The sequence below is a fragment of the Ambystoma mexicanum genome, chromosome 2p (genome assembly GCF_040938575.1).
Source record: "Ambystoma mexicanum isolate Mex_15411 chromosome 2p, UKY_AmexF1_1, whole genome shotgun sequence".
Classification (NCBI taxonomy): Eukaryota; Metazoa; Chordata; class Amphibia; order Caudata; family Ambystomatidae; genus Ambystoma; species Ambystoma mexicanum.
The window spans coordinates 1078307544-1078327865 of record NC_090923.1 but is presented as its reverse complement, the minus strand read 5'-3'; the positions used below and the strand labels follow the sequence as shown (position 1 = coordinate 1078327865).

The window sequence follows — 20322 nt, the reverse complement described above, 5'->3', positions numbered from 1 at the left end:
AGGCAGCGCGAGGGAGAAGAAATGTGACATTGACTCCCACTGTTACTGCAAGCTAGCAGTAAAAACAATTATTTTGGTTTTCCATCTTTAAACATTTTTCTGGATGCGAGGTTAGCGCAGTAGTAAGGAATGCAACCAGAAAATACCGTTTGTAAAAGTAATTGAAAACAAAAGCAGAGATTCAGAAATTGAAGAAACAGCGTTAGGCAAGAAGCACGTGTTAGCAACAAACTACTCTTTAAGGTTGATGAAGCAAAGAAATCAACTTTTGGAAACCATAACTTTTCGGAGTGATCTAGACAAAAGACATTTTAACAATAAGTTAAAACTGCAAAATTCCTCTGGATATAGTAGATGGAAATTCAGGTAGTGAGTCACCAGGGAATTAAGGGGGAAGGTATTTAACATGTATAAGCTAACCAGTTACTCACCCTCGCCCCATGCAGATATCCTCCCGAGTTAAGGCCTGGCATCTCTAATGTTTGCCATTTTATCCACTTCCCCTTGGGGGTGTTCCGGGTTAAGCCGTTTATAACTTAGGTAGTGTACCATCTTGGAGGGACTCAGGGGTTCAGCAGCGCCAGAGGACATCTTGTAAAAAGTAAGGTGACCAATTTGGTTATTGTTAAGACATGGATTGTTACACAAACGATTCGAATCTCGCAGGACCTTTGATGCTTTCTTTATCGCTGAGCTAGTGAATTTTGCCCCCAGCCTTCAACACCAACTGCTTTCGGTTCTCTGAGTTTGTCGTTGGGTAATATGTTTCTGAGGAGGATTCGACATTGGTTCTGTGCTTCCACTTATCTCTCCGACAGGTTTTGGTGCGCTTTTTTCAGAACCCTGGCCTGGGTTTCCATTGGGTATTTTAAGTGCAACCAGGTATGATTGTTGATCTGGACTTATTTTATGAATTCACTACGGATGTTATGTTTAAGGTTCTTATACTGCAAACTGTTGCCATCTGCGTGGTTTCCTGCCAAATCTAAAGCAAAGTGGGGCAGGAGGGTGTTACTATGTGTGCCTGCCCATGCTACTACAAAGTTTTAAATGGGGTATTGTGGATTTTAAGGTTTATGGATGGTTACACTCTACCTTTAGTGACAAACATGGCACTAAGGTCATTAAGATTCACCACAATGAATGGTTACAGGTTTGTGCCCAATGGGTCAATTATGTAATTGTTTAGGGGATGGGCCTTGAAGGAGGATCTGGATGGCCCGGAACTGCATTGGTCTTTCAGTTGTGTGCTTTTTGTTCTATATATTTAAAAAAAAAGAAAATCGCACCTGCGAATGTCAATATTTATCATCTCAAATTCTGAAATGTGCGAGTTCTGTTGTACAGACTAATTGTAAACATCACATTTTAGCTAGTTGGCTATAATCCCCCCCCCCCAGCCTAAATGTGTTAGGCCTCAGGAAAAGGACGGCAATAATGATGGCTCAAGCAAAAGTTGCAGGAAGATCTAGATTTAGGCAAGCGTTGGTATGAGCCCAAGTCCTGCATCACTTTTGCCTGGACACGAGAGCCGGTAATCAAACCTTTAAGACTAGGAGTCTTGCAGGACAAGTGATCGGGGCCTTGTAGAATTGTTAAAGACTGATTAACGATTTAGTGGACATAAGGAATCAGTCCCAAAGAGGTTTCAATAGTCTTACACATGGACTACAGGCCTTCGATAGGCCTGCACCTAAAGAGTTGAAGGGGCCCTAATTTTGGCTTCTGATAGAAGAGTGAACACATTCCCGACTGGTTCCAAAATAGCTCTTCTGGTGGGCCTGCCAGCTGCCAGTGCCCCTTAAGATATGCTTGACTTGGATGAAGGTCAGAGCTCAGATGCTAGGTACGCCGATCTCAAATACTATGCAGACTCCCACTTACTGCCTGCGCCAAGTGTATGCACTGGTGGAGGAACCACGAATACTAAAGCCGGTGGATGGCGGTGCAGGTTAAGACATACTGGTCACGGCAGCGTAGATTACTGGCCATCAACAATCGAGTTAAACCAGAATGATCAGTCCTTTTCCGAGAAAAGCTGCAGCATGCAAGTACACATCTCAGGGTAGTCACCGAAAGGCCTTGCAAAAGTACATTGCCACCATCCAGGAGAAGACCATAGCTTGAACCGCAGATCATAGTTTGTTTTCTGGGATGAATGGCTTGATTTTCTGCAGGAGATAAAGTTGATACCAAGCCATGTGTTTCTTTCATGCTACGTGCTGTTTGAGAGTGTCGGTAGATGTCGAACCTAAATGATTTGGCGCAGGTTGCCAGCTGAGGCCCTCAAGGTTCATAGTAGAGAGCCAGGTCTGGATTGTCAGGGTGTTCGGTGTGGTTGTCAGCAGTAGGAATTTAGCCTTGGAGGGGTTGAACTTCAGGTAAGCACTGACATCCATGACTGGCTCAACATGAAGCAGTCCTTGAGTCTGTGGAAATCTTCGATGAAGGATCTCTTGAGGTAGAGCCGTGCGTCATCTGCGTATTGGTGGTGTTGAGCAAGGAAGATTAAAGATCACAGGGGAGAGGATGAATGAATCCTTGCGGGACTTCTGTATGGAGAATAGGCCTATGTCCAAAAGGGACAGAAAACCTGCCCATGAAATATAACTAGAGTGGGAAATCCATCCATAGGAGGCATCTGTCGTCCCCGTTCCTAGGACGACAGTTGGAAAAGCGGCAATGGGAATGTTTCCTTAGTGCAGCTTTAACCTTCGATTTAAACGGCACTCTGTTTTTCTATCCTGGTAATTTAAGATGAGCCATTTTTGGCCTCAGTTATCCATTTGCTTTGTGAGCAGACTGGTCCACCCTAGGGTATCTCCCTTTAGCTTTTTCATACATTCTTACTTTGTACAAGCCACCTTCACTAGACGAGGGACACCATCCCCTTTTAATTTTGTTTAGCAAGATTAATAACATGCAACCATGTTTTACAACTTTTTCCAGTAAACAACCACACCTTTTTTATTGCGATAATGCCATTTTCAATTCCCTACACAGAATATAGCTGCTCAGTTTCATAACTTGTCCTCTGGCAACCTTCAGCCATCTAAGGTCAGAAACCCCCAAACATGGGCATCCAATGCACAGCATCCAGCTCTAGATTCCCAGCGCCTTGTGCAACAAATTGGCTGAAAAATGGGATTGCAACTATTCCACCCCCCCATATACTTTTCTCCTAGGTAAGTGGTTCGTATTGCTTTGCAGATACGTGGGGTAGCTGGCCGTTTCAATTGGACAACCACTGTTGGAATGATGCAGATCCTTCCCCCATTGGTGGGCTGTGGCAGCCCCACAACGACTGGATAAGAGGACAGTCTGAGGCCATTCTGTTGGTCGCCCACAGGAGCCAACATACTAAAGACAAGCCCAAACCAAGGGCTACAGCTGAAAGAAAAAGCATGGTCAAGTTATCCACTCGGATAATATGCACATTTGTTGGTGCCTGCCACCCATAGACTGGTGGGAGCAACAAGTCATGTCCTGCAATTGGACTTTGGAAGTGTCCCTGGACCATCCGAGTCCTTTTCACTGCACTTTACATGGTCTTGAGACTTGTCAGCAAGTAACCTGGTCACCATACCACTCGTCCCCTCACCTAATAAGGCTAGCATAATTTTGGTTAAAGCGCTTCTCTTGTAAGCATCACAATGACAAGCAGCGCAGACAAAAAAAATGGGACACAAGCCCACTCCATAACATTACCCATACCTGGTTGCAAATTACTATGGAGGGGTGGGGGTACTTTTGAGACTTCCTTAACTCCCATGCAGGTATTAACCTGCAAATTCTACTTGGTCACTGGGATGCTTACTTACCCTGGGTGGGGGCTAAACGTTGTAAAAAACCTGGAAGGTATTGTTCAGGGTGCAAAATGTGCACCCACCACTAGCCATGTTAGTGAAATGGTGCGCTGTAAGAATAGAATTGAGTTTGCTGGCAATTTGAATTTTTGCCCCCTACAGTTTGTGTATTACTGGTTAACCATGTTGTCTCTCCCCGCTTCACAATAAATTGTTTGCAGTGAAGCAGAATTGTTGCAAGTAAAGTGTTGTGCAGTCCACCTATGGGGCTTCTGTTGGGAAGGGGCATAATACTTTGTCATTCCCAAGTGCTTTAGAATTAGGCAAGACTTCAGTTAACTGTTTTCTAAGCACTACAGAGTCCGGGGGGGGGGGGGGGGGGGTTCCTAACTAAGGATAGGTAGGATTTAAATATAAGGCACATAATTATTTAGCTGACTAGATTTGTAAAACTGTTAAAGGGTAGTTTGCTTTTCTCAAAGCACAGTGAACAGCAGAATCCTCTGTGCCAAAAAGAACGCAGCCTGTGCTAAAAATGGACTGCAGGCAGAGTACATAAGGTAACTCAGCAGGTGTTCCCCGTCCATTACAAGCCAATGGAGACAAAAAAAAAAAAAAAAAAAACTCCATGCACAACAGAGTACTATGGATGGGAAAACAGGGGTTTTGTAGAAACTACTGGACCAGATAACTCAAAATTATATTGAAGTGTTGAGTATGGCGAGAAGATGTGTTTATGAATGTTTATAACACAACAAACGATGCTAAGCAAGAGCTACAATGTATTCCTGCAGAGGCAGCAGTATGTTAAGCAGGATTGGTCTAAATGTAAACCTGGCCATGCAACACTGGAGACTACAGCATCCCTTGTATGGCAAGAAGAACAGTTTTGGATGAGCTCTGCCGGTATCCAGTGACCAAGTTAAAAAGAGTACATAAAAGGCGCCTGCTGGCCAATTGTCTGGAGGAGCCAGCCAAGGAAGACAGAATGCTGGTCGAAATGGCAGAGCACTGCCACCCCCCCCAATCCTCATCTTTGCAAAGATTAAAGTTTGTTAACTCTTGCAAGATATACTCATGGCCTTTATTCCCTACAGGGATGAAAACGGTACCTCATGTGTGGGTGCACCTACAGGGGGTGCAAAAGTCAAAGGGTACCCCACTGGGAGCCCCAAGCCTTTCGCCACTGCCCATTTTGTTCATGTGGGCAACCTACAGATTTAGGCCCAGGGTGTCGAAGACAGCAAGGAAAACGGGGATCCCCAAGCTTTTCCCAAAAGGGGACACCTGTGGGAATCCACACATGGCCAAATTGGAGGGGCGGCTCATCTCATGTAGCCCTCCCCAGGGTCAGATTAAGGGGGGGGCTGTCCTGCACTCCTCCCTGGGCTCAGGCGTCCGTTCCTACGAGCAGATATCTGGTCCCAGGGAGGCCTGCATGACATGACACCCAAACCTTACTGCCCCACCCACTGGGGTGCCTGTCCCACCATTTTTTGGGGGCCCTCTCCCCCGACCCCAAATGGGTGGCAGAGGCACCTCATGCAGGACTCGCTAGGCCTCCTACAAACGACTGCGTGAGGTACACCCCCTCCATTTGGGGTGGGGGGAGAGGGCCCCCAAAAATGGTGGGACAGGCCCCCCAGTGGGTGGGGTAGTAAGGTTTGGGAACCCCGGGGCCATATTGGCACATCAATGTGCCCCTCTGTGCCAAGGCAAGTTTTGTAAACAAAGAAAAAAATGGAAAATGGTGGAACGCTTTTGGGGGGGGGCAACCCAAAGGGTCTGGGAATTTTCTAATGGGATGGGGCATGGCCCCCTGCCCCCCTCCCCCGCAATGGAGTGGGCGCCATGTCATGTAGCCCTACCTGGGACCAGATATCTGCTCCTAGGAACAGATGCCTGAGCCCAGAGAGGAGTGCAAGACAGCCCACCCCCTTATCTGCCCCTGGGGAGGGCTACATGAGATGGGCCGCCCCTCCAATTGGGGTGGGGTGGTGAGGTGCCTCCCCCCTTCACATTAGAAAATTCCACAGCGGTGTAGGGGGCCCCTCCGCCCCCGCTAAAAGGCAGCCTGCCATTTTGAATTGTGTTCTTTGTTTACTGTACCTGCCTTGGTGCAGAGGGGCACATTGGTGTGCCAAACTGGCGCTGGGGTGCCCTAACCTTACCGCCCCACCCTCTCCCCCCACCCCAAATGGAGGGGCGGTGTACCTCACTCAGCCGCGGAGGCTTGCATGAGGTGCCCCTTACACCCATTTGGTGCGAGAGGCGGAGAGGGCCCCCAAAAATGGGACAGGCCCCCCAGTGGGTGGGGCAGTAATGTTTGGGCACCCTGGCGCCAGATTGGTACACCAATGTGCCCCTCTGCGCCAAGGCAAGTTTTGTAAACAAAGAAAAAAGTTGAAAATGGTACTACACTTTAGGGCGGGCTGAGGGGCACCTTAAACCGCCAGGTAATTTTCTAATGTAATGGGGTGACCCTCTACCCCCCACACCAAATGCAGGGGAGGGCATCTCATTCAGCCCTCCCTGGGTCAGATGCCCCTTCCTAAAACCAGATATCTACCCCAGGAAGGGCTACAAGGGGTGCCCCCATTTCCCCTTTTCTGTCAAATAAATCCCTGGTGGCTAGTGCCTCTCCCCCCCCCCCCCCCCCACTCCAACCCAAAAGTCCCTTATTTTTATTTTTGCCCCCTTTCCTGGGGGCAGATGATCAGCCATCTGCCCCCAGGGTTTATTAGATATGTGCCCACATGCTTTGGGGGCCGGGGAGGGGGAGAGGGCTGCTTACTGTAAGCAGCCCCCCCACATCGCAAACATAACCCTGGTGGTCCAGTGGCCATTGCTGGTCATGGATCGAGCACTCTGCGTCGATCCGTGACCAGCAATACATCAAAAATTTTGTATTTGGAAAGGGGAGAATCTCCCCTTTCCAAAGACACCAATTGTACTACAATCCATGGTGGTCTAGTGGGCCCCAAACCCCTACCTTCGAAATTTTATTTTTTTTATTTTCACCCCTGGGGGAAGATGACTCTGCCCCCAGGGGTCTCCACAGCCATGGCGCCATGCTTCGGGGGCTTGGGGAGAGGGGGGCCGCTTACCTAGTAAGCGGCCCCCCTCCCCAAAACAGATCCCTGGTGGTCTAGTGCGCATTGCTGCCCGCGGATCGAGCTCTGCGCCCGATCCGCGGGCAGCAATGCTGTCTCACAAGGTATCGTTGGAAAGGGGAGGATCTCCCCTTTCCAACAACACCTGCCTCGATCTCTGGCTTGAAATATAGCCAGAGATTGAGGCAGAGTAAGGTGAACACTCAACTTCTGTTTTCACGGCGGGAGCCGAAAATGGCTGCCGCTGGGAATTTACTTTCAATTTCACGCCGGTGTGCGTCACGCATGCTGACGTGAAATTGAAGGAAATCCAACCCCCGGGCCATGTGAGGGGAACCTCCCCCTCACATAGCCTGGGGGTTGGATTAGAGTTTTGCTCGATCCCTGCTTTGCAGTGATCGAGCAAAGCAGAGTGCCAAAACCGACGAGCCAGCTAGTGTGTGGCAACCTGGAGCAGTTTCCACTGACGAGCCGGCTCAGTGGTGGCACTTAAGGGGTTAATAATGAACCAGTACGCATGGCCTTGCTTCCCCCCCCACCCCCAACCAGTGTGTACTGCATCAGTCTACTTCATGAACGGAATAGACACGCCGAAAAGGAAATGTATCACGGGGCCATCAACCCCGGAATACTAATGCCAATAAGCTTCTCACTGGCGGGCCAATACCGACAAAGGTAATGCCCCCTTGGCCCTTCGCCCTCACATGTAACCATGGGGCCCCCGGGGGCATTAGCTTATGCAGTAATGGCCCGCTGACGAGGGACTTCTTGCCAGAGTATTGTCGTACCAACAAACCAAGCCATTGCTTAGCCTATACTACCCAGAGCTTGGAAAAACCAAGCATGAAAAGCCCTTACTTACCCACTAGGTTGCCTCTCTGAACCCACGCACAGCGATAGTCCTGAAAATACCTCTTAACATGCTCCTCTTACCATCACCGAATGTGGTTGGCCTCCAGCTTCAAGCAGTGTTGCTTCCTCTTCAGAGAAATAATCAATTATCAGTGGATCAGCAGTGCCATTTAGGTGCTTGTTGCCTTTTTTCTTTTAAAAGGAACAGCTTCCATGGCTGGAGCAAGATCGTCAGCTGTCCTCAAAAAACACCAGGACGACTCTCTCCGGAAACAGCAAGTAACACCAGCATAATTTTTCTCCTCCTTTCACAACACTTGTTGGGCAACACCTCACATCAAACTGGGAGTCACGCGGAAGTTCTGTTGCAACCAAGCACTTGTACTTCCACAATAACGGCGGGTGTGAATACCAGAACAGCTTGCAGCCCACCTATTTCCAGCCACACTAAAATGATGTGCAATTAAGATGCATTCAATGGTGCAGGTCTTAAACCCCCAAAAGAGGGAAGAGCGATTATGGTACACTTCGGGCTACCCTGCGGAGTACGTCTCATTTGCAAGCGCCTTTGTGGAGTAATAATAATAATAATAATAATAATAATTAGGCTTTTATATAGCGCTACAAACCCTCAGGTATCTGAGCGCTGCTTATTATTACCCACGGTGTGTGGTGCTCATTTATCGACCTCGGAAGGATGAAAGGCTGAGTTTGGCCCCGCCGGGATTCGAACCTGCGTTAACAGGCTCTGCACGGGTGTCAAAGCGGGCGCTCTACTCGCTGTGCCACTTGACCGGCTAGATACAGGTTGCCATGGCGCCTGCACAAGCTACGGCGGAAACCGTGTCAGCTGACATGTCTCATACGTGGAAGATGTACAGCACGACACGCCCCCATACGGGTTTAAAACCGCTGCCTTCCAAAGGGCTCATTGCTGCTAATTAGTGATTCTTGCTATTGCGGTTATGTCTGTTTTTCTTTTGTGAAAACCTTGTCACGAAAGCCTGATCTGATCCCCTGGTTCCGACCCTCACCCGACTTCTGGATTGTTACTCCTCACCTCTTTTGGCACTATTTACAGATCGCTACGGTATTGACCCGGACTGCCTTCTTTTTCCCTCATCATATGCTCTCTGGGTATTGATGTGGAACGCTATTGGATTGTTTTTTTCCTGCTGCCCCTCGCAGTTTACCCGCTCCGGCTTGCCATCAGCAGACGGGGAACGTTATTGCTTTATTCCTCCTGCTGCTGCTGGCCCTCGCAGTTTACCCGCTAGCGGCTACTTGGAACACCTCAGCTGCTCCAATCCTCGCCTGGAAGTGTGTTCTCTCAGGTTAACTTCCTGTATCTATTTATTGGGCAATTCTGCCAGCGCCATCTCTGGCTACATTGTACCACTTACCACCTACTGCTCTGTTGGTTATTTCCTTGTACTGGATTTTGGGACATTTATTGGATTACCATACTTCATGAAATTATCAAAGTGCATATTGACGCTCTCCTGACCTTGCACCACCCTCGTGTCCCCAGGTTTACTTCCCTGTACCAACGTACCCGTTTGCTATTTTATCCTGTCGTTTTCTCCAAACCTGGACATCGTTAAGCCTTGAAAGCCCCACAATTCAGGTCTGTTTTTGGTTAAATACTCTAAGAAACCATTAGACTATTCTCACTCATTGGGTTTGATTCTTTTGTAGATCCATCCCAGGTGAAGCTCCACTCCAACCCTTGCCTACGTATTTTCTATCGGATACTGTTGCTTGATTGCATATGGCCTCTCTCAACACCGTTTAATATCTTTGTATTCCTTTGCAGCATTGGTATTGGAGGTGCCTGTTCTCCCCGCTCTTTTATTCAACTGACACCTCTGTTCTAATCGAAACAGCAGAGCGGTACGTTGTAGAGAAGAGCCCCTCTTTGAGGATGCCAGAGTCTTCAACGCAGGGGAGCTGGAATTGGAGGCTGAATATCGATTCGTCTCCAAGGTCATTGATCCTCATTCCGGACCTACTTACGGAGCGGCGAGTAACAGATTAGTTGTTTAGTGAGCGTATACACCAATACTCACCTACTGTCTCACCAATGCCCAATTAAGCGTTTATGACCTGGGAGTAACTGCTTGCCATGGAAGTTTATGGACTCTAGCAATAAGAAATTAGGCAACCGATTGCGTTATACATTGATCTTTCCAGTGGAAACACCTTGTTCTGCAACCGCTTTGTTAAAAGTACATTGACATACACATATTAGGATGGCTGGTTACACCTGCCCACCTCTTCTAACTGGGCTCCTAGCTCCAATTCAACCCCAGGCCATTTGGATCAACTGGAGTCCAATCTGATCCCAGCTCATAACTTATCAGCGCCCCCACCCAGGTTTCAGATTAGAAGCCGGATCAGGATTTTCAAAGCAGGAGATGTGCGGTCTATTGAGTCGGGGTCCTTGGAGTGGGTCTATGTTGTTCTTTTCCTTATTTGTAGGAACTAATCTAATCCCAGCCCAAGATGGAGTTTGTTGCATGCAGCACTGTTTGGCTGTAAGTTACCTGTGATGTGGTTCGGGATCTTGCCAAAGATTCTAAACTACCTTTCATTCAGACCAGGTCACAGCGAGAGCTCAAGAAATCATCAGAAAGACAGACCCATAGAAGACTAAAGAGGAGAATCAGTAAAACACCAGGAAGTCTGAGGAAATACCATCACTCAATGAGAAGTGATCATTCAAATAAACTCTGAAGAATGTGTTTTAATATGGACATGTTAAGAAGTCAGGATTAATTTAATTAGCCAAGTTAAGTTGATAGCAATTCAGTAGAACAAAGTCTCAAGATAACCCGAAGAACATTAAAAGATGTTTTATTAATTCCCAGAAGGAATCTGCTTAGAAAGTAAGGTGTGCGCGTACCAACGTTATTTAACTGTAGTGCACGAGATACTGTCGTAATAACTAATGAAGCGCATGAAGGGTACAGCATGCATTAATCCTAGCACGATGGAGACTGGAAGAGTATAGCTGTATTCTCCTATACAAACAGTTAAGTCTCTCGATGGCCTTACGAGTAAAGGACCTTTCAACGTGCGCGTCACATGTTGGATCCGGAAGCCTCACCTGAGAGGAAAAGTAAATAAGGACTTGTTATGCGATCACGATGTCACAGCATGTGAAAAAAAATGCGTTTCCAGTCAGCAAGTTAGGAGAGACTGATCAGTAAGAGGAACACAGCTACGCACGTTGCCCAGAGCTGGGATAATTTTTTGGTTAGTCATTTCGTTTTCTTTTTTAAGAGTCAAAGACTGTCAGTCTTTAGGTTTCAAGTACTACCAGCATTGTTAATAAGTTGCACACAAGGAAAGTTAAGGACTTAGTGTTCCACTGTCAAAAAGCTAGAGAGAGCCATCTTCAGTTCAAGAAGATTAAGCCTTTCAGCAAAGAAGCAAAGGACACAGATAAATGGGATATTAAAGAGATTTACAGAGGAGTTTTGGGTTAGAGGAATTAATAAGTGCGTGTGTGATTCAATGTAGGTCAGTTGAACAGTTCAGCAGAAGGGACGTCCAAGTTGCAAGGACTTCCTTCCAGCAAGACCAGTCTTTTCCCCACTTCCCCCTTTGGTTTGCTTGCTCAGCAATTTTAATTTCAAGATTGTTGGGGAAAGCGAGTCTAGGGGGTCTGGAGGGTTATCATCTACTCCTACAGGAACAATGAGCTTGGACGAGATATCGGTCCATTGTGGGTATCCAAAGAAGGGAATTCAAATCGCCAAATATCTTCAGGGACAGGCTGTTTTACAAGAACCACTTCCCATCTCTTCTCCTGCATGGAGGGACTACTGTTCATTCAAACGACCATGTGCTACACAAAACCTGTGCCTACCTTCATTAGTGTCATTTTAAAACAATATGGTAATCACCTGGAGACTTCAGAAGAGAACAGCTTCCCCCTCATCCAGTACAACATCTCTAGCACCATCGACACCCCAGTATAGGCTTGTAGGGACAGGTATACCAGACATCAATAAATCTTTAGGAGCATTAAGAAATCATGTAAGCCTGAAGCCTTCCATCTTTACCCATCAGACTTGCTCTTGCTTTAAGGGCAGCAATACTACACCTTTATTAGATCAACCCGGGTGGGACCTGAAACTATGAACTACTGACTCACTCAGGAGACTGCACCTTGGCATTTCCTTCAGTCATGTCCTTCTAGCTAAATTTCAGGCTGATGCACTTTCTTTTGGAGCAGATTCAATTTTGCCACCCCACAAATAGGCAATTCACAACAAGGTATTTGTCCAGTTTTTCTGTCAGCCACAATATTAGTCTTCTTGAATTCAGATAAATTATATGGAAAAGGTGAAGCCGTGTCTTGGTAACATTACGCAGTTTCAATGTCCCATTGGTGGTAGTGCCCGGGGGGGAGGTGGTGAGGGAGGGAGGGGGAGAGTAAAGGAGCAGCAGAAGAACACTAGTATGCAAAATTAACCTACGCAAAAATACATTCTATGTCCCCTGCAAGTTGTGCACAAGTATCCGGAGTGAAATTGAATCCAAGACCTAGAAAGGGTGGAAAAAGCCAAAAAGGTGCTAAGAAAACAAGAACAGGCATAATAAAGCAGGGTTCGAAATTGAGGGGAGTCCTTTAGCTCCTGCTTGTAGCCTAGAAGAGCCTGGTTAGCTGGGCACCAACAGCTACCACGAGCTCTTTTTGAACCATCCACCCCCCCCCCCCCAGTCCAATTGATGGTGAACACACCCCTATGTGAATGTAACTGTGCATTTGGGACAATCTATAAACAAATCTATAAACAAACATTAGGACACACCAATACAGCATCATTTAAAGCATAAATAAATAATGGACAAAGTTCTTGGTTTCCATCTAATGTGGAAGTTAAATTCGTGGAGCGCTATGTACTAGCTCCTCGCTCTCCAATGGTAGCTCCCGGTCACAGATTAAGGTTGGTGCCCAGGAGCTGCCGTTAGTTCCTGCTTATCCAATCTTACTATCGAGCCATATGAAGGGCCCAGATTCGAAATTAAAGCAAAGATGGTGTCTCAGGTAGTAAGAAGAGCAGTGCGTGCGGCTTCAGCTTTGAACATATGGCACCAATCTGGCTTTGAGCTCAAGATCATAATTTAATGTTACTCAACCTGTGGGTCTTGTGGCAATTTGAAGATTCAGAACCAACTGTTGGCAAATAAAAAGGGAATATGGGATAGCTTTTCAGAGTCACACAAACCACCGGTCTAGAAAGCTTTGTGTGTGCATGGGTTTACCATGTCATCAGACCACAAGGACATGGAAGGCAGAAGGCATGCAAAGCAGTTTGTAGCTTATAAAGTCAGCTAACAACTTTTGGCGACAGGAGCCATTTCTTAACCGAGACCTGGTCATTATATACAAATTCTCCCTTTTGAGAGTCAGGTAATTGTTAACCTTTACATTTTGTTTTTTGTAAGTAGAAACAAAAACGGGCAATACAATATATTCCTTGTATACACACACGCGCACACACACAATAGATCCGAAAAGCCCAAGAAAAACAGTTCTAGTTTTGGACAGCAATACAGGCCCTGCACACGCAGTGATGAAATGATATCAATTTTAAGTGCACCAACTGAATATGGCCACCAAGTCTTTAAACCAAACCTATTTTAACTAATCATTTACTGTGCAGTTAATTTGGTGGACTTCTTACAAAAGTTAAGGCTGTATGTGGGGGATGCAACACAAGAGGCACCGAGAGTGGTGGGTGGGTTCACATGTACATTGCAAGGAGGCGTAGGAAACTGGGACATTAAAAGCAACAACACACCTGCTGCATACATACAAACAAGAGGCTCTCGAATAACTGGCTTCAAATTGTGGCCAAGGTGAGAAGTAGTAAAGGTTGTGCCATGTGCAAAGGTGGTGCGCCTTCATCCGCAAGACCCGGAGAATCAGTTTAAGCTTCTGAAGGACATTCAAAATCTTGCTGAGTTGCAAGATAGACATGAGACTGCTACTCTAGGAATGTGCTTTTTGGGAGGAGAAACAGCCACAAAGAAGTTTCACTTCAGTGACAATTTCTACAGAGAAGGCACAATGGGAGAAATTCAGTTAACCCAATTAAAGGCTCCAACAGTGCCAGATGACACGATTCTAATTTTACTAGACTGTAGCCTCCTTCCCCTGCTTTCGTTCAACTTACTGCACTCACTCGATCCAGCAGAGCAAGGACTAGTTTCCCCAGGTGGGAGCATACATCACAGCCGAGGAGCAGCAATTTGGTGTAGTACGAAACCATAGTACCAAATTTACTGAATTCAAAGTAATTGGTTATATTTTGATACAACATCCACATTTTCCCATTTTACCAGTGCTCAAAATATTGCACGCCATCATAAGCTGTGCAAAAATATAATGGTCTAAAAAAATTGAATTACCCACTGAACATGAAAAGTTGTGTAATGGAGGGCATTTAATCTTGTAAAACAAGTCAATTTCTGATTCTGGTGAGAACATAATGCCCGATTGGGAGGTGGGGGGGGGGGGAGGGGGTTGGAGAGGAGATCATCCAGCATATATATGTGAACCAGCCCTTCATCCAGAAGTCACCCGTATACAATCCATAATAGCACTGGTGGCAGGGGAATGAAGGTATTTAGTCTATATAGCTCTCTTCTCGACAACTTGCTGGGAACCATGCACCCAGCAAGAAAGCATGGAGTTTGAGAGGGTGAGTGCACCTAAATCACCATAAGGGACAAGTTACTTACATGTAACTTGTTATCCATCATGGATTCACATGCTCATGAATATTCCTAGTCAGGCCGGTAATCCTTGGTAAAAGAAAAAACAGTTTCACTTTCGTTTACAAACGGTCGTTCGCCTATAAACCAGTCACCGAGCCCAGAGTCATACTGCCCCAGCCAATGATTGCCCTCTCCCTCAGGTTATGTTATTTCAAGGCAAAATACTGTTTTACGCAAACTAACACCATAAAGTATGGAGGAATGCATCAAAAAGGCTTTTACAGTCCATTCGCAAAAGTGTGCCTGAAGTTGTACGGCATGCTCTTTTTGCAGTGAATCCTCCAGCTTCACTACACCGACATGTCCTTCAGGCTGTTAAAACTGGCAAACATGGTTTGCCTTAAAAAAAAGCACCCAAGTTATAAAAATGTATATATTTTACAATGCATGTTAAAATGCAGTACAATGGGGTACACATTTTGTTTTGCGCCTTAGATTAACTCTGGACTTTGTTACTTTGTGTGGGGCTAAGGAACAGGCTGGTGGCAGCAGTTAGTGTTTACTAACAGTTTGGTGTTTTTTGCTTTACCGCGTTTGGCTAGTGTCCAAACATGGCCGTGCAACAAGGTTGTTTGTCCCTTGCCCATCTTCTCTGTAACCGTTCTTCCTAATCTACGAGGACAAGAAAACCCTTATATGGACTTTCCAGTGCCCAGGAAAGCTGAGGCATTACCATTAATATTTTGACAATGTTAGGCAGAATATCTTTTGTGCGTTTGGTGGTCCTCCCCAAGTGGCTGTATCGTTTCATTAATATTCCCATTAAGATTTTTTTTTTTGCAGACACTGGATTGCTGGGGTAAATTCTGCTCTTTCTTGTCCAGAGGCACAATCTGTTGCCAGCAATGATCAACGTTGTTTGGAATGTAGTGTCTAATGTGTGGCTTCGCTCCAGCCACACTTTGACCATGCTATGTAATGTATGACCATGCTCTACAATACATATATGGTAAATGATGCTCCGTCATGTTTGTTATGGAACATTAACAGATGTTTGACATGCACCATTTACAGAAAGCACTTCCCGTCCAGTGTGTTCAAGAATTTACACAGCATTATAAAGCAATTAACTTAAACGTATGCAGTCTTTTGCATGACAGGTAAGTAAGGCCCTAATCATCTAAGTCAACATTTTAAAAAAAAAGGGGCGTGGGAGTACTACTTCTGAACTGCAAAAAAGGTACCATTGATTTGCAACTGCCCCCATGGTCCATTTAAGCATGTCCTTTTAAACCTCAAGAAATATCCTTAAACATTGTGGTCTGTTAAATGCCCTTTTTCCTGTCATTATCCAGAGAGCTGCATCTATCGCATCTTTGCATATTCTATGTTCGTTCTACAGGGGTGTGGTTTTACAGTGCTTTCTAGCTAAATATTATTGTGTATTGTGTGTTTAAGTATATATATAGTTTCGTAGAATCTTGATTCGACATTCCTTTATTTTGGACTGTTATACTTTGCTGCTGCTACTGAACCACATTTACACCCCTCGAGTGGATAGCCTCTCCTCGGAACAAGTTATCACAAACGGTGAAGGTATATTTCAATTGTGCCTATTTTTACCTGCATGATTGCATTGGCTCATGGTTTGTACACACGAGAGCAGAGTGGTCATTTTATCATGTACTTATCCTTTTACTCCTGGATGGTAGAAGTTAATTTGTCACATTCAGCCCAGGCGTTTGGTTTGCAAATCTGCAGTTAACACCCCCAGGCAGCAAACAATGGTTCAGTTCGCCACCACATGCACGCATAATTGCCCAGAGTTGTACGATTTGAGATGCGGATAAACAGATATGACATCAGTACAGCTGGGGAAGAGTTCTTACACAGGTTTCAGTCAGCCTAAAAGCCAGCATGCAAGTTGGAGAAAATAGTTCCAGGCAGTTGTATTTTATACCCTAATGGAATATGATCCAACGCAGTGACCAACATTAAGCAATTATTAGAAATATGTCACGCCTAATAAACAGAAAGCCTCCCGATTGGACGAGATTGAAAGTATTTGTTTAAAAGCATGCCCTCTATTCTTCGACCTATATCAGCCTAGGCTAAAAGCGTTATAAAAGACCCAACAAACTTCACCGTGGATCTCCCGCATACTTCGAAGCACCCCGTCCAAACGTATATCAAGCCTCCCAATTTCTAAATCACAGATCACTGCTGTCAGTGCTCTGGGTGTTAAAGTACTGTCAAATTAGCAGCAACGCTACTGGATAGGCACGAGATGATTTAAAAAGACGAGGAGAAAGTTAACCATCATCAACAAACGTGAGGGTACAGTATAACTATCCCCATTAACGATTCATTGCGAATGCCAATTTACGTGCAGGTTTAGGCATGCAGTGGAAGGGAACGTTTGTATCACTAACTGCACTTGCAATCAATAGTTATAAGCCTTCAACCAATACTTACAAGCCACCAAAAGGGGGGAAGGGAGGGCTATGGCGCGAGTGGCCACGGTAGGAAATGCCCACAGACACAGGTTACCTTCATTGTATGTGGTCAGGCCCCACACCCAGCTTTCTGCCTGTAGACATTCAGTGAACGTTGACATCCTGCCCCCATTGGTGGAAAATGAGGGCGAACAAAAATCCAGTCTGTAACAAGGCACACACACACTAATTCCATACTTCTTTGGCCATCTAGTCATGGGGAGACAACGGGCATCCTTCCAAAGCAGCAAAAAAAAAAAAATAATAAAAAAAACGATTCATTGCGCTGCAGTGCTTGTAAGCACCCCATACCCTCAACTTCGGGTGCCCATTGAAATCGTGCAACCTTAATGACATCTGCCCCTTTTTTCAATTCAGTTCGGCATTCTCCACACATGCCTTATTATTGCAACTCAAAAACAAAGCTATCGTGGATGAGAGCCAACATAAGAAAAAGAACCCAAAAGCCCTCAAACACACTTAAGCGTTCAATGAACAATAGCAAAGTTTCAAAGATGATAGAGACTAACTCACGAAATAAGTCTAAACACACATTTCAGCGAACCACTTACACCGCGGTAAGCTGGGGGTTTGATCACAATTCATGAAAGACTTACAGTACAGCAAACATTGGCCAAGCATGGTACATAACATTCACATGCGTAAAAAAGGTAATGCTCCTCTGTCAGTGTTTTACTGCACAGAAGCGTGCATCTGAATGGACCTTCGATTCCTCGTGACACGGTTTACAGGAACACAGAGTCCAGTTTACCTCGAAATGTAGTCCAACTACCATGCATTAGGAACGTGCACAGCATCCGCTTAATGGCTAAGGCAATAGTGTACAAAACAAACCTTGACAGTAGACGAACAAAATGCAATTATGATTTCAATGAAATGTATTACCTATATAAGCCCTCTCTTGATCTCGCGTCAACCCGGGAGGGATAACCGTAGGCATTCCGGGGATGATTGTTTTCTGGTCAATAATATCATTGTTCCAGCGGCTTCTCTTCCGCTTCCTGGAGAAATCAACTGCGGGATAAACAATTTGCCAGCATTAAGAAACCGAACATGCCGTAGTGGGGGTTCGCGCGAACCTCGAATGTCAACCATATACAAATATGCATTCTGGCTCAAGTAGTAAACAGGTAACGTGGCACTGCAAGCCAAGCTCATATATTGGGCCGATCGTAACGACCCGTCCACACACACACGATACAACACAAATGACTCACAGTAAGTCTAACCGGTCTCAAACGTATAGAAACTAACTCAATGTTGCCTTGAGTGGGTTCCAAACACTTCGAAACCATTCCAAACATACCCCAACAATTGCGACTCGAAGGTCAACTCAACAAAAAAAAAAATCCTGATATATATATATATATATATATAGGAGATTGATGTGACGACATGAAGCACACTTTCGACCCCAATACAATTAGTGTCAAACAAACGCATGCGACGTTAGTTACATCAGGGTTATTTAACCCACGCAAAATGATGATTCAACACCTACCTGAAACTGAACGCTTGAGCGACTTCCTGTTTGCCAACCCACAATAACCCCAAAAAGCAGCGACAACCACCACCCCCCTTTCCAGGCAAATCAAAATGTTACATTTCAAAGACCAGCGTGAAAACACCACTTTCACCCCGTTCAGATGAATATCTAAAAATGTCCAGAAAGTAGAAAGGTTGTGCATGCAGGTTACAAATATTAAACCCACCTCCCGAGTGGGTGTTTATCGTTGAGGTATTTCACCACAGAAACAGCTACCATTTACCACATGCTACCAAAAAAAACACCAAAAAAAAACTCAGCAAATATCTGTCGCATACATTTAAGACGTTCATCGAATGTTCGTTATTTTTGCCTGGCATTTGGAGCCTTATGTAATTCAAAACGACGATAAGCTAACTCCTTGCAGCCAGCAGCAGTTTCTCTCGCTAGGTGCTAATCACCTGGAAATAGTAACTCATTTGGAGCCTTCTACCAGGCAGCGCTATTAGACGCACGGCGCAACCAACAGCACCGCGAGTTCACCGTCTGCGTGCAAAACCCACATTTCCAAATCAAGTCCCTCGCTGGGCACAGCTATGACACCCCGGGACAAGAGGCAAACCTAATTTGACAATATCTTCAAGCCTCGCCTCTCAAAACACGAAAGATATTAGTCGCTGGCCTGAACGTTGGAGCAGGACCTCAACTTGGGGACACCTTCAATAGCCCTTTTGACTTGGTTGCCATGTTGGAATTCGTGCACGGTTAGGGTTTGCTTCATAGCCACAAACAAGGCCCTTGGGGGGGACTCGAAGAGCTGATGACAACATGATATGGAATTTCATTGGGGGAATTTATCACTTCGGGGTTTAGTGTCCTTTAACCCTGGAGACCCCCACCCTCAACGCCCGCACCTCCACGCCGTCCGCTCTCACTCACCTCCTCCTCCCCCTCTGGCAGATGCTGCGGCCCGGCCCGGCCGTGATCTCGGAGGCGGTGACTGTGGTGGCGGCGGCGGCTTGGAGGGCTGCGGGAATGCTGCCCGAGAAGTCAACTGGGCCTTTGGATGCGGCGGCGGGGCCTGCTGTGGAGCCGGAGAGGAGGGAGGCGGGGGAGGAGGCGGCGGTGGTTGTAGCAGCTGCAGCTGCTGGGCCTGTTGAGGCGGCGGTGGCAGCGGGGGAGGGGGCGGCGGCGGCAGGAGAAAGGCCTGGGGTGGGATAAGATGGAAGGCTAAAGGAGCCGCCACCGCACCATGCGGGGGAGCCAGCCCCGCCAGGCCCTGGTCGTAGCCCCGCTTGGCGCCGATGGAAGGGTGCAGCTTACCCATCGGTGTAGCGTTGGCTCCGGTTGCCATGAGGTCGGATAAGTAGCCGCCGCGGCCTCCCCCTCGCGCGCGCCACCGGCTCCCTTCTCTCGGTGTAAGAAGGGCGGCCTCGAGCGACCGTTAACTTTCAAGTGGTAGATTTCTTGGGGAGGCGAACGAAGACGGCGGCAGAGATTCTCGTGAACGCGCTTCGGGAACTTTCTACCTCTACTACAACCGTGTTACGTACAATCAGCCCTCGTGACCATCATCGAACCAATAGCAAGCGATTGGCCCTGGCTGCTGGTCTCTGCCGGTCTGCGTATATCGAAAGTCAGCGTGACGACAGATACAACCAATGGAAGTGTCACTCTGTGGTTCCAATGCCATACAGACATCTAGTAAAGAAGCGGAAGTTACGCCGCTACGTTTGTTCAATGCTCACACTAGATTCTAGAACGTGAATTGTGGACCGGGAGAACCCTGGCAGTCGTTTCCAGCCGAGTGTGAA

The 20322-nt window shown here is 46.4% G+C and overlaps 1 protein-coding gene across 6 annotated transcripts in view; it reads right to left on the bottom strand.

The window, feature by feature from the left end:
- Positions 1 to 20109, bottom strand: part of SF1 (splicing factor 1) — a 292507-nt gene extending 272398 nt beyond the window's left edge. For 3 of the 6 annotated variants that reach the window (XM_069645030.1, XM_069645031.1, XM_069645034.1), the window contains exons 1-2: positions 19448 to 20005; positions 17908 to 18036 (exon numbers count right to left, since the gene is read on the bottom strand). In XM_069645030.1, coding sequence (XP_069501131.1) covers positions 17908 to 18036; positions 19448 to 19862 — 544 coding nt within the window. In that variant the 5' untranslated portion in view covers positions 19863 to 20005. Of the gene's footprint in view, positions 1 to 17907; positions 18037 to 19447 lie in introns of all 6 variants that reach the window. The other 3 variants (XM_069645035.1, XM_069645033.1, XM_069645032.1) reach the window with 3 other exon arrangements.
- Positions 20110 to 20322: the final 213 nt, after the last annotated feature.